Source organism: Lissotriton vulgaris, chromosome 9 (genome assembly GCF_964263255.1).
Source record: "Lissotriton vulgaris chromosome 9, aLisVul1.2, whole genome shotgun sequence".
NCBI lineage: Eukaryota > Metazoa > Chordata > Amphibia > Caudata > Salamandridae > Lissotriton > Lissotriton vulgaris.
In genome coordinates this window covers 1,212,381,495-1,212,393,807 of record NC_141697.1, presented here as the reverse complement: position 1 = coordinate 1,212,393,807, position 12,313 = coordinate 1,212,381,495, and the positions used below count along the sequence as shown (strand labels likewise).

Genomic DNA, 12,313 nt, shown 5'->3' with positions numbered 1-12,313 from the left:
CTTTAATTAGGGAAGGACTTCTAGTTTAGGAGAAACTTTTCTTGTACTTGAAGTAAAGACTTTCTTTGGAAGCAACACTTTTTGTGATGCAATAGATGCCACCTCACTGTTAGGGCAGGAAAACTGTAGTTCAGAGGCATGAATAACCTTTCTAGCTATTTCTATTAAATATATGTAAAGCTCAACACTACACAAGACAGTATTAGACATTTGCCTTTATATCATTGTTTTTCTTCAAGAGCATGTGTTAAAAACTAAATGTGCACTCTAGTCCATAGAAAAAGGTATCGATCTATCACTTATTGCTATTAGTGGTCGCCACTTAATCAAGCAAGCCTTCTGCTCTATATTTCCTTTGAGTTATACATATTTAAATCGGTTTGCAGCAAGATAAAGTCCTACATGGAAGAAACGTGGGGATTGTGAACCCAGCACACAAAAACATTACTGCAACACCAAGCAATCTCAGTCAGGTTAAATTGTAGCATATTGATGAGTTGGCGATTGCAGTTCTGGGGCTGCTCAATTCTACAATTAGGAGACTCCATGATTGGGTGACTGTCCCCTTAACCTTGATCCCTATCTTCCTGAAATGAATGAAAACCAATAAGAAAAATGCATAGTTCGAGGTATGAGTTAGTTGCTAACTCTGCAGTGCCCAACTATGCCTTGAAGAATTTTCATATCTTCCACTGTCTAGTTTAGAGAAATTGAGGTCACTTGTTGTTGTGTTTTGGGTGGCTGCTCTTGAGCATGAAAAGGTGGTCTTTGAGCTTGACACGGCAGTTGTGGAAACTGAGGCTTTTGGTGTTGCCCTCGAGACCTCAGTTTGACTTTACTTTGTAATAAGAGCCATGGTAATCGATCAGTTAACTGAATGCTAGAGCTGATCGAATTTCCAAACTCAAAGTACCATCAGTAATCCCTTGGTTCTTGTGGTTGAAGTCTATGAACTAAGCACTTTTGTACCATTTTAGAGACGTTATACATTCTCTTCTCTAAAGCTTTTCCATTCAACTCAAATGTCCCTATTTTTTAAATTTAAATATTGTATAATTACAACATGCCTGTCTCGTAAAAAATTTAAATATCTGGTTTGTATTAATCCATACATTGATTCAAAATTCTACACCATATCGAACCAATTCCTAATAGTCATCTCCCAGAATGGATTTTACATGTGTTTGTTTAGCGTTGCCTTCTTCAAACATAGATGCTTCCTTCTACTTTAAACTTGTTTGTGACATTCAAATACTACCTGATATGTCGCTTTTCTTTTATTCAGGGCACTGGTCAGAATTGGTTCATGAAAACCATTTTGATGTTCTGCTCTGGTCTGATGTAGCAGATGGTTTGGGGTTCTGAATATTATCTACCAGCATATACACTGGAATTATGCAGCAATGGGCGACCAAATTATGATAAAGAGTTGGCTAAATTATGCATCAGGAAAAGGCGAGTTATGCAGCCAATGCAGCATAGTGTGTGGCAGTATTATTTCTGTATTTGTTTTTTATTAACAGACAATACAGTCTGGGAAAATCTCTCACCTCATTAGTACTTGTTTTGACGTCTGAATAGAGCACTCAGCGTCTGAAATGTGAGCAATTAACCATTTGTAAATGGTTAGCCAGTGCGCCACCCAACTCACTAGTAACTTTTGATAAGTTTGAGGTACAAATATTTAGTTGTTGACATCTGCAAACGAAACAGCAGTAGGTGAATTATGTGACAAGTGCAGAAAATCAGCAACAATGCAGGAACATTGCAGCTGCAGAATCCCATAATTCAAGTTGCCCCTCCTAAAAGTTCTTGTCATATTTAGTCCGGAATTACTAATTGCCGAGCTTGTGCGGAATCTTACAGCTGAGCAAGACGGTTAAAACATGCTACAGCCATCATCTGGCATATAATCAAGAAAAAAGAATTAAGATGCAAGTCAGCGTTAAATAATTGTTAAACATTTTTCCTAGCAGGAGTCTTGGATCAGACCACAGCAACATGATGCCCTCCTACTATGTGTCTCTCACCTTTAGTTGTCATAAGCTCTGCCACTTGGTTCACAGCACTTTACTTTTAATGTTTGTTTCTGTTTTAAAAGTACATCTGGTGTAACTTTATGGATATTTTTATTTCAAAGATATATTGTTATCTTTGATTTGTTGTTACATAATGCCTGCTAACTCAGTTTGTGAATTTGGTTCAGGCCATAATGCCTAAACAGTACCATTTTCAACAATATTCGAAATTGCTGCTTCTTCAGAGGGCTGTACAGCTAGCTATCATTCGTGGTCGGCAAGGGGAGGTTGAGAATTGTGAATAAAAACTCTTCATAAGCAGTTTCGTGGACTTTGAGGAAGAATTTGAGAGAAATTCTTGGTGCTGATCTAGCGTGGCCAGTTCTGTTGAGAAGTAGATGCTACTAGATGCTACTTGCTCTCATGTCATCGACACGGCAAACAGCCCAGTTCTTAAGCTGTGATTCGCTGCTCGTGTGCTTCAGTTTTCCAAAAATCAGTTAATCACTGACAAATGGGCATCATTAGTTAAATTAATGCTGTGATATTTTGTAAAATTATGTTCATGATCAAGCAAGCTTATAAGGTTCCTTGTATGTCTCAGGTCCCAGTTTCTCAAACCCGTATGTCTGGGCATTTTTGGTGTCTAAAGAAAGCTGTGCGGGATGAGCAATCAGGTTTGAGGCATAACCTTCTTACTAATGTTGAGAGTGCAAGGATCATGGTTATTATCAGCCTAGGGCTAGTAAAGGGAAGTGGTGTCGAGTCACTGACACTATTGAGACCCCTTCTCTAAGGTGAAAATGCACAATATAAAAAGGTGTTATGTGTTTGGGTTGAATTTGAACTCAAATTGATCAAATTAAGTGGACGTTTCTCCTTTGGTTTTACACAGTTTGACCAAAGATATGACGGGAAAGGATGACAATTACAGAGGCCCTGCCGTGAGAGCACTCTGCAAAATAACTGATGTGAGTGACACTAGACATTTATTGGGTTGAGCTGCATGCAGTGTTCTGCTCGATATCCCTGGAAGGCCCATTTCACTGTTGTCTTTTTTTGCACAGAGCACCATGCTTCAGGCAATCGAGCGGTACATGAAGCAGGCAATCGTTGACAAAGTGCCAAGTGTGTCCAGCTCTGCCCTGGTTTCTTCTTTGGTATGATTCCACCGCTTATAATATTGCACATATATAAACAAGGATGAAATCTGCACTGTGCAGGTTTTGAAAGCAAAACCTGGCATTCTCGTTTTCTAACCTATGTTTGCATCATTGCACCATACACATGTATATTTTTACCTGCACGAGCTACATTAAAATATTTGTTGTAATAAATAATTTTCAGTACATGCTTAAACTACATTATAAATGACTGTGTATTTACCAAGGATACTACAAACATCAAGAGTACTTTCATTCATTGTCAACATGCTGTGTTATCATTATTTATATGGAGAACTTTTGAAGGTTGGGTGTGTGTTGTATGTGTTTCCTGTGGTGAGCGAGTATCCACAATGGTGTTGTGCATCTCAGGGAGTGGTATATTGTAGTAGTCTATTTTGATTCTTTCTAATAAGTATGTTGGTGTTTGATCTGAACACACAGTTGAAGTTGTTGTGCTTTTGCAACTATATGGCTGTAATGCCGTGTTGTGTGCATGTGGGTGTTAGCAGGCCTGACTTTTTTGAGGTAGTGCTAATATTGGGTATATCTGAACGGGGATGAGTAATGCACATTTTAAATGTCGGCTGGTAAGCAGTGGTCTGTGTTCAATGATAGCCACCTACGTAGCACATCAGAACTCTGATCTATGTGTTGTAAGATCTTTGTAGTGTGTACTATTGAATGCTTGTTACCTAGGCCCTCTTGAATGCATGTGATATACTATATCTAACATTTAATAATAAATGTTGGACAGTCTTGTGTGAGCAAAGCCAACAATTCAAGCTTTGTAATTTCTAACCATTCATTCATACTGATGTAATTATTCCCTTTGCTTACAGGCACTTGTGGTAGTTCTAGACAGAAAAGGATTTAATTACCTGATGAATGCCCCGTTTGTGTTTTTCTGGAACATGGAACAACTGCTTTGTTCTGTGTATTTTATTTTGGATATGTTATATTTAATGTGTTTCCAACTCAACTGGTGAAAACCTTTTAGATGTTAGAGGGTTCAGCTGCCTGCTGGCATATCACCAGCATGAAAAATCCGCGGAGATGCCAGAATGACCTCTATCACCAACTTTATTCCTGTTGAAACTGGGGCCACTAGCTTGAAAAATTAGAACAGACGGTAGTATGCATGGCATCCCATTACATGATGGTTTTCATGTTATTTCAGATCACATTTCCTGTTTGAGTTTATTCATGAACTCTGCACAAATAACCTACCAACAACTCTTTAGAGGAATTTGATGGTCTGATAAGATTAAATGTACATTGACCAGAAAACGTGTGCTTTTCCAATCAAAATGCCATAGCATATTGGCCCCCAACCCCATCCCCACCACACAATTTTTATAATCAGGCACACATTAGGAGCCACACTTTTTTAGCTGCCTAAAGATAGGGGTATACCAGAGGGATGCAGACATACTATCAGGTAACATTGGAATAGTTCTGCGCTGATTGGGAGGAGTCCCTGCATTCTGGAAGATGCTACCGTTATCAGTTATGTCTGAAATAGCCCTACCAAATGCTGCTGAGATTGTTGTATTTGTGAATCTACCTGTATGGATGATAAATTGGGATATTTTTAAACCTTGATGCTATACTCCCTGATTTAATTTGGAATTAAAGTAAACCAAGGATAGCAGTTTGCAAATTATGAATTTCAATAACCGAAGGGGTTTGTCTGCCCCGACTTCGAACTTTATTTCCTAACCACGCACATATAGAGAATCACCAGATTGCTGAATGGGGTGGACACACACAAGAAATTAAGAAGCATATAATTTAAGCGGGAATAGAAATATTATCATCACTATTGCTTAGTTGGTGTGCGGTGCTGAAAAATTACCCTAGATTACTTAAAATTCCTAAAGTAGTTATATATGTAAAAATGTATAGCACTAGCTGCACCTATGCATCCACATTGCTGTTATGTGATCTGCTGAGAGGGCACACATTTTTCGGATATTCACATTGCGATTCTTGGAAAGATCCGGGTATACTATCGTTAGGGTGACTATATTTCATCAGGATTATTCAAAACTTGTAGTGAATTCAACAAAGCATAGTGGCTAGCTACAGGACAATTTGTAATGTGTGGTACATTGAAGTACCTGATTCTTGATAGATTGATTAATAGAGGCGGAGAACTTAAAAACACGTGCTGCTGTGCAATTTCCTTGCATCCCAGGAGAAGGGCCCCCACTGGTATATTTGTTTTAGAAAGCACTCCTAACAGAGTCTACATGTAACTGAACTATCCTTAAATAAGATTAGAAGCTTATTTGGATAACTTAATTGTAGATTCAGATTGGGTCAAAGCCTTGCCCCTGTTGTATGCTCCAAGATTTAGGATTCTACTACACAGTTTAGAGTTACACCACAGTAAAACAATTCTAGAAGGAGATAACAGATTTAGTGCTAAAAACCCTTAACTTAAAGAGTTTGTTTTTAGCAGGTTGTCTGTGGGGCATATTTCCTCGTTCATATATAGATAAAGTAGGGAATATGATCTTCGACCTGTCATTATTATTAGCAAAGTGGGGCATACCCATTTCATGCAAATCTCACCTGGCACACCCTAGTGCTAAAATGGGCCAGGTGTGAAAGTTCTGTATTACGTGGAGAATATAGAAAGGGCTTAAGCAAGCAATTGATGGCTGATATGCAGGACAAAATATTGTCAGCAATTTAAATACATTTGTCTGTCAACCTACAGAATTCGGAACCACATGACAGCTAGAAATGTAATAGTTGTCCAAGCCACAATATGCACAAATATGTTTGTAAAAAGTTAAATATAAACAAAATGTTAATGTGCCACACTATTGACCACATGATTTGATGTAAAACACAAATGATATAAGCTGTTTGTGAAACAACCTCCAGCTCTCATTAATCCTACTCGTTGTAGTACTCATCTTTTCAAAAAACATGCACAGGATTGTGTCACTGTAATCCTGCATACATTGTAATCCTGGTATGTTTTGACAAAAGCTGCTGTAAAAATAGTAATAAAGAGAACATGTGTGTACAGTGCTTAGTTACAGATATTAGAATGTTACACTTGTGAAGCATAATAATGTAACTCCCAAATACAAAAATCTATCAGAAAAGAAGAGGGCCCAGCTGCTAAGATTATGATCTGTGTTTGTGTTTTTATGAATTTACCTAATCTCCGCTGCCTGCACTGCTTACCCCGAAGGGTTTGCACATTTGCACCTCTTTTGTCACAGTACCAAAAAATATTGATGTAATTATGTCATGGTAGTCTGCAGAGTTGCTCTGTGTGAATAGACTAGTTCTTCCCAACATATGAAGTTTGTCAATGCTTCTCATGTAATACATTAGATTTAGGATGTATTTTCTATTTGAACTGATGATTTTCCCAATTCTCCCCAAACAGTCATACTGCAGTATTTTACCTGTGAAGTTCGAGCCGGTGCAGCAATGGTAATGCCTTGTTTTGTGTCCTACAGCACCTACTGAAAACTAGCTTTGATGTGGTTAAGCGTTGGGTGAACGAGGCCCAGGAAGCGGGGTCAAGTGAAAACATGATGGTCCAGGTAAGGAGGTCTCTCAAGAAGAATGTTTTGGATATACTGTTGGAATACTGTTGCATTTCAGTGTGTTTGTAGTCGCTGTTCTTTGTTTCTTCTAGATGTGGCTCCATCAACTGCTGTGTAGCTATAGTCCACATTCACTATTGTAACTGGGTTTGAAAATTGGATTCATATTTATGCAAATCATCCTAAAGTGTTAGGCTTACATTTGAATTGAAACATAGGAGCTATTATACCAGGTGTCGCTGTTCTTTATGACTTCTGACCAGTATTCAGTAAGAACAGAAAGTATTGCTTGCTTTTCATTGTTTTTGATGATAGCCATGCAAGATATTTTTGGTTATTAAGCACAAAGTTGAACTTGACTCTTCAGAAGAAAATATTACAAGTATCCATGTAATTTAACCGAGTCACATAAAACTTGTATTTAGGATCTAAGTTGGGATGATAATTAACTGTGGCATCCTTTCTTGATTTCTCCCCTCACAAGAAACGAAAAGCAAAAGTCCTAATTGTGTCCACATAAGAACTATGTGATCATCTGTTTCTGTAACATAGATGTATTGTAAATACTACACCAGAGTCCAGTGTAAAAAGGTAGCCTGACCTATAAGATTTGTTGGCAACTGAATGTCAGTTGTTATACCTGTTAGACAAACTCAGTTCAACAATCCTTCACATTGGGGGGAGGAGCTTCGCTGCCAACCAAGATGGCCGCGTGAGCTCGGAGCTCCGAAGACCTCCCGATCCTCCGCAATAATCCTGTGATCCATCCTGTCCCACAATTGTGGGAATCGGTTGCTAAGCCGGTCCTGAGGCGGCACCCGCTTTCGGAATGAAAATCGGACATTCCTAGCCTCAGTTAGCTCGACGGATCACGGAGGCTCCGCCCGCATCACTGGTTACCGTTGTGGGGTACAGCGGTGTCTCCACATGGTACCTCCCTGCCCACGCTTCTTCATCCCGATGGGTGCTTCTGATCCTTGAGCGCCTTGCTGAGCGGCCTCAACACTGGACTTTGGAGATATCGTCGTGTGCATTGGACATACTACACTGAACTCTTTCGCCCCTGGTGTCCCCCCGTCCCGAGAGTGCCAACATGGCGGGCAAAGGAGGCTCGGACGCAGGCAAATCTCAGCGGCTCAACAGGAAACCATCCCAGTCCCAGTCCACCATCCCGGAGCGATTCTCCCAGTCTAAGGGATCGCCGGTACTGGCGGGTCGTACTAAGGACTCAGGAAGAGATGAATCGCCGGATGACTCCGAGATAACTCTTCGGGACGTCATGGGAGCGATATCGGGGGTGAAGACGGAGATGCACACTCTCCGCGAGGAACTGTCCAGCAAGGTTGACTCCCTGAAGATTGAATTAAACCTCATCAGGACCGACCTCGGGAAAACTAATGACCGGGTAAAATCGCTGGACCTTAAGACTTCCAGCCTGGTCACGGATGTGTCTGATATACAGTTGGAGGTGCGCGACCTGAAAATGGCTAACGGAATGCTGGCGCGTCGACTGGACGAGTTCGAGGGTCGCGCGCGGCGCCAAAATGTCCGCGTCACCGGTGTACCGGAAAAGGCCGAGGAGGACTCGACTGAGCTCTTTGTGGAAGAACTGGTGGTTAAGAACTTGGCACCGGGGGGCCTGAGCAAGTTCTTTTCGGTGGAACGGGCCCACAGGATCCCGGGTGGGCCGCCGAAATCGGGTGCCTCCCCTCGCCCCATCATCGCGAGGCTGTTCAATTACAGGGACAGAGACGCTATCCTGCAAGCATCGAGGACCGCGGGCCCTGTCCGCTTCCAGAACTCTGATGTGAACTTCTTCCCGGATTTCACCCAGGCTGTTCAGAAAAAGCGCCAGAGCTTCACGGGGGTGAAACGGAGACTGAGGGAAATGGGCCTGCGCTACTCTATGCTCTATCCTGCCAAGCTCCGCATTGAGCGTGACCACCGGACCCTCTTCTTTGACTTCCCGGATGATGTGGGACACTGGCTCGATACCCTGCCCCAGGAACGACATGAGCCGACCGACCAGACGGAGGAGACCACCGGAGGCGCGGAAGCGCAGGAATGATTGTTTGGTTACTTGTCTTCCGAGAGCTGGGTTGCCGTGAGGGGCTTCGGCTTTTGACATTGCTGCTATTATTTTGACTCGTTTTGTACTTAATATGGGGGATGACGGGGGGGATGGGATGTCTCCTTTCTCCTCTGTGGGCTTCTTGTAGGTTAGTTAAGGGGCGACAGGCACACTGCTAGTTGGGGTGGATTATAGTCTGATGCAGGGGTGCAGGGTGGTGGGTAGTTGGGGTGTGTTTTTTCGTACTTTTTCTTTGTCTTACTCTTTGTTCTGGCTGAGGAACTACCGGACTGAAATGTTATTGCTGTGGGCGCTGTTGTGGGTGGGGGGGGGGGGGCGCGGGACGTCCTTGATGATGGGGGGTAAATCTCTTAATTTGTTGAGCTGGAATGTTAACGGGTTGGGGGACCGTATTAAGAGGGGTGTTGTGTTGCAGATGCTCAAGCGCTGTTCGCCTGATGTGGTTTTTCTACAAGAGACCCACTTGGTGGGACATGCCTGTAAGGCCTTGAATAGACGGGGATACAAAATGGTGGCACATTCAGGGTTCTCCTCGGGTTCTAGAGGGGTGGGCATCATGGTGCGCACGTCCCTCCCGTTGGAGGTGGAGTCTGTGCTTGCTGATGAAAGAGGCAGATACGTGGCGTTGGTGGGCAAGTGGGAGGGCCGCACGCTAGTTTTGGTTTCGGTTTATGTTCCCCCGGGACTGCAGGAGACTACTTTCAGGGACTTGGGAGGCGCCATTTTAGGTCTCCCCGAGGGATTGTTGCTGGTGGGTGGGGACTTCAACTCTGTAGTCTCGGGGGAGTTGGACCGCTTTCCATCCAGGGATCTTCGCCCTTCCCAATCTTGGCTGCCTGATTTTTTGAGTTCCATGGGGATGGTTGATTGCTGGCGATTGTTACATCCCACCCAGCGGCAGTACACTTTTCTCTCGGGTGCCCACGGTAGCTTTTCTAGAATAGACTACGTCCTCACCCCGGCTGCCCAGGCGCAGTCTGTGTCCACCGCGCGTCTCTTAGCTAGGGGCATTTCAGATCATTCCCCGGTCTGGGTCTCTTTTGACTTCCAGATCCCCGCGTCTTCGCGAGTGGCTCCCATTAACCCGTGGTACTTTCGCGACCCGAAGACCAGGGCTCTCCTGACTAAAGCTATAGACCGGTACTTTGTCGAAAATACTGGCTCCATTGACTCCGCTGTCTCCCTTTGGGAGGCCTTTAAAACTGTGCTTCGTGGCAAGGCCTTCTCCCTGATTGCGGAGGCTCGCCGCCGCCGGGATGAGGACGTGGTGCGGCTGGAGTCTGATCTCGCAGACCTGAGCGCCCGACTGGAGCTGGATCCGTCTCCCGACTTGATTCACGCTCTCTCCCTTAAACAGTCCGAACTCCGGGCGACCACCACTGATGCAGCGAAGGCCTTGAGCAGGGAACAGCAGGGCAGGATATATGACTCGGGTGACAAGGCGGGCAAGCTCTTGGCGTGGCTGGATAGACGGGAACTGGCGTCCCGGGTGGTCCCAGAACTGGTGGGTGAGGATGGTTTATCCCTGACGGACCCGGCGGCTATAGTTGGGTCCTTCGCTGAATACTTTGAGGGGGTGTATACCTCCGCAAATCCTCTCCCAGAGTCTGTCTCGGCCTCCTTTCTGGAGGACATTGACCTTCCCTGCCTCTCGGATCTTGACCGAGAAGACATGGATCGAGATCTGTCTGTGGATGAGGTGGCCCTGGCGATCCGCTCGCTGCGCTCCGGCAAAGCACCGGGACCCAACGGTATCCCGGTCGAGCTTTATAAACTCAAGGCCGATGCGCTGGCCACACCACTGCTTAATATGTTCCTTGAAGCCCGCGAGACGGGAGAACTCTCCCTCGACCAGAGACTCGCCACCATTGTGGTGATCCACAAAGAAGGAAAACCACGTGATTTGTGCCGGTCCTATAGACCCATCTCGCTACTGAACGCCGAACCCAAGATCTTGGCCAAATTGCTGGCCAACCGGCTGGTGGGTGTGATCACGGACTTGGTTCACCCGGACCAGTCCGGCTTCATACCGCACCGGAACACGGCGCTCAACTTGAGGAGGCTTCACGCGGTCATGGCACGTGCTCACCTGCTTCGTGAGCCTGCAGTTCTCGCCTCGCTTGACGCCACCATGGCTTTCGATTCGCTGGAGTGGAATTACTTGTGGGCTGTACTAGCCAAGTTGGGGTTTGGGCCCACTTACATCGGATGGGTCCGACTGCTGTATACCGCACCGTTGGCTAATGTGGCCGTCAATGGTCGGCTGTCGGCCTCCTTTGCGCTGCACAGGGGCACCAGACAGGGTTGTCCGCTCTCGCCGCTCCTGTTCGCCCTGGCACTGGAGCCCCTGGCGGCATGGATCAGGACGCACCCTGATGTCTCCGGGATTACGTGGTCACCTGGCCTTGAGGACCGAGTGTCGCTTTACGCGGACGACATCCTCTTATATCTCACCTCTCCTTGCCGCTCACTTATTGTGGTTTTTGACCTGCTGGGTACCTTCGGGACCCATTCCGGCTTGGTGATCAACTGGTCTAAATCCTCACTATACACGTTGTGTGGAAATACTCCGCGCCTCCCCCGTGGGTGCTCAATACAGATAGCCCAGCAGGGCTTTCGATACCTGGGCATTTACGTGTCGCGCGACCCCCGAGCCCGATATTCACACAACCTTCTACCACCGCTTGCGCGGTTACGCAGGGATGTCGAGGGATGGAAGAAGCTACCGATCTCCCTAATGGGCAGAGCCGCTTTATTCAAAATGATGGCGCTACCTCGCTTCCTCTACGCTTTGCAAAACACCCAAGATCCGGTCCCGGCCAAATACTTTGGAGAGATCGAATCTCTGCAGCGAGCACTGTTGTGGGATGGGAGGCCACGAATCTCGTTGCTCAAGCTGACTATACCGTGTTACGACGGGGGTATCGCCCTACCGGATATACGACGCTACTATTGGGCGTCCCAGCTTGCGGCCATCAACCACGGCCTTTATGGCCCAGCGGCCAGCCCGGGCTACGCCATGGATCGGTGGCTCGTGAACGACGGGAACTATTACAGAGCCTTGTATTCCAGGTCCTTGGACCGGAAGCTGACGGGCCCCACCAAAACGATGGTACATATATGGCGCGCGGTCACTGACACTCTGGGCTGGAAAGATAGGATTACCCTGGCCACACCCCTATATGACTCAGACATACTGGGAAAGCTGTGGAAAACTAAAGGTTTCGACCGGTGGGACACCATCGGGATATCTAAGGTTGGGGACATGATGGCGAGGGGGAGGGTCAAGTCGTTTGACATGCTACAGTCTGAGTACCAGCTGGCGTCGACGGAATACTTCCGACACGCCCAGCTTAGTCATGCCCTCTCCCCTCACATATCTGATGGTGATGCGATCCCTGAGTCATCACCCCTGGAGGATCTGGTGCTGGACGGCCACATGCCGGACAGCGCTATCTCCCT

At 45.6% G+C, this 12,313-nt stretch overlaps 1 protein-coding gene across 3 annotated transcripts in view; it reads left to right on the top strand.

Annotated features, from left to right (window-relative positions):
* COPG1 (coat protein complex I subunit gamma 1) overlaps window positions 1-12,313 on the top strand; it is a 139,718-nt gene that overhangs the window by 86,244 nt on the left and 41,161 nt on the right. For all 3 annotated transcript variants that reach the window (XM_086939306.1, XM_086939307.1, XM_086939305.1), the window contains 3 exons: window positions 2,914-2,989; window positions 3,086-3,178; window positions 6,670-6,756. In XM_086939306.1, the coding sequence (XP_086795432.1) occupies window positions 2,914-2,989; window positions 3,086-3,178; window positions 6,670-6,756 (256 nt within the window). The remainder of the gene's footprint in view (window positions 1-2,913; window positions 2,990-3,085; window positions 3,179-6,669; window positions 6,757-12,313) is intronic.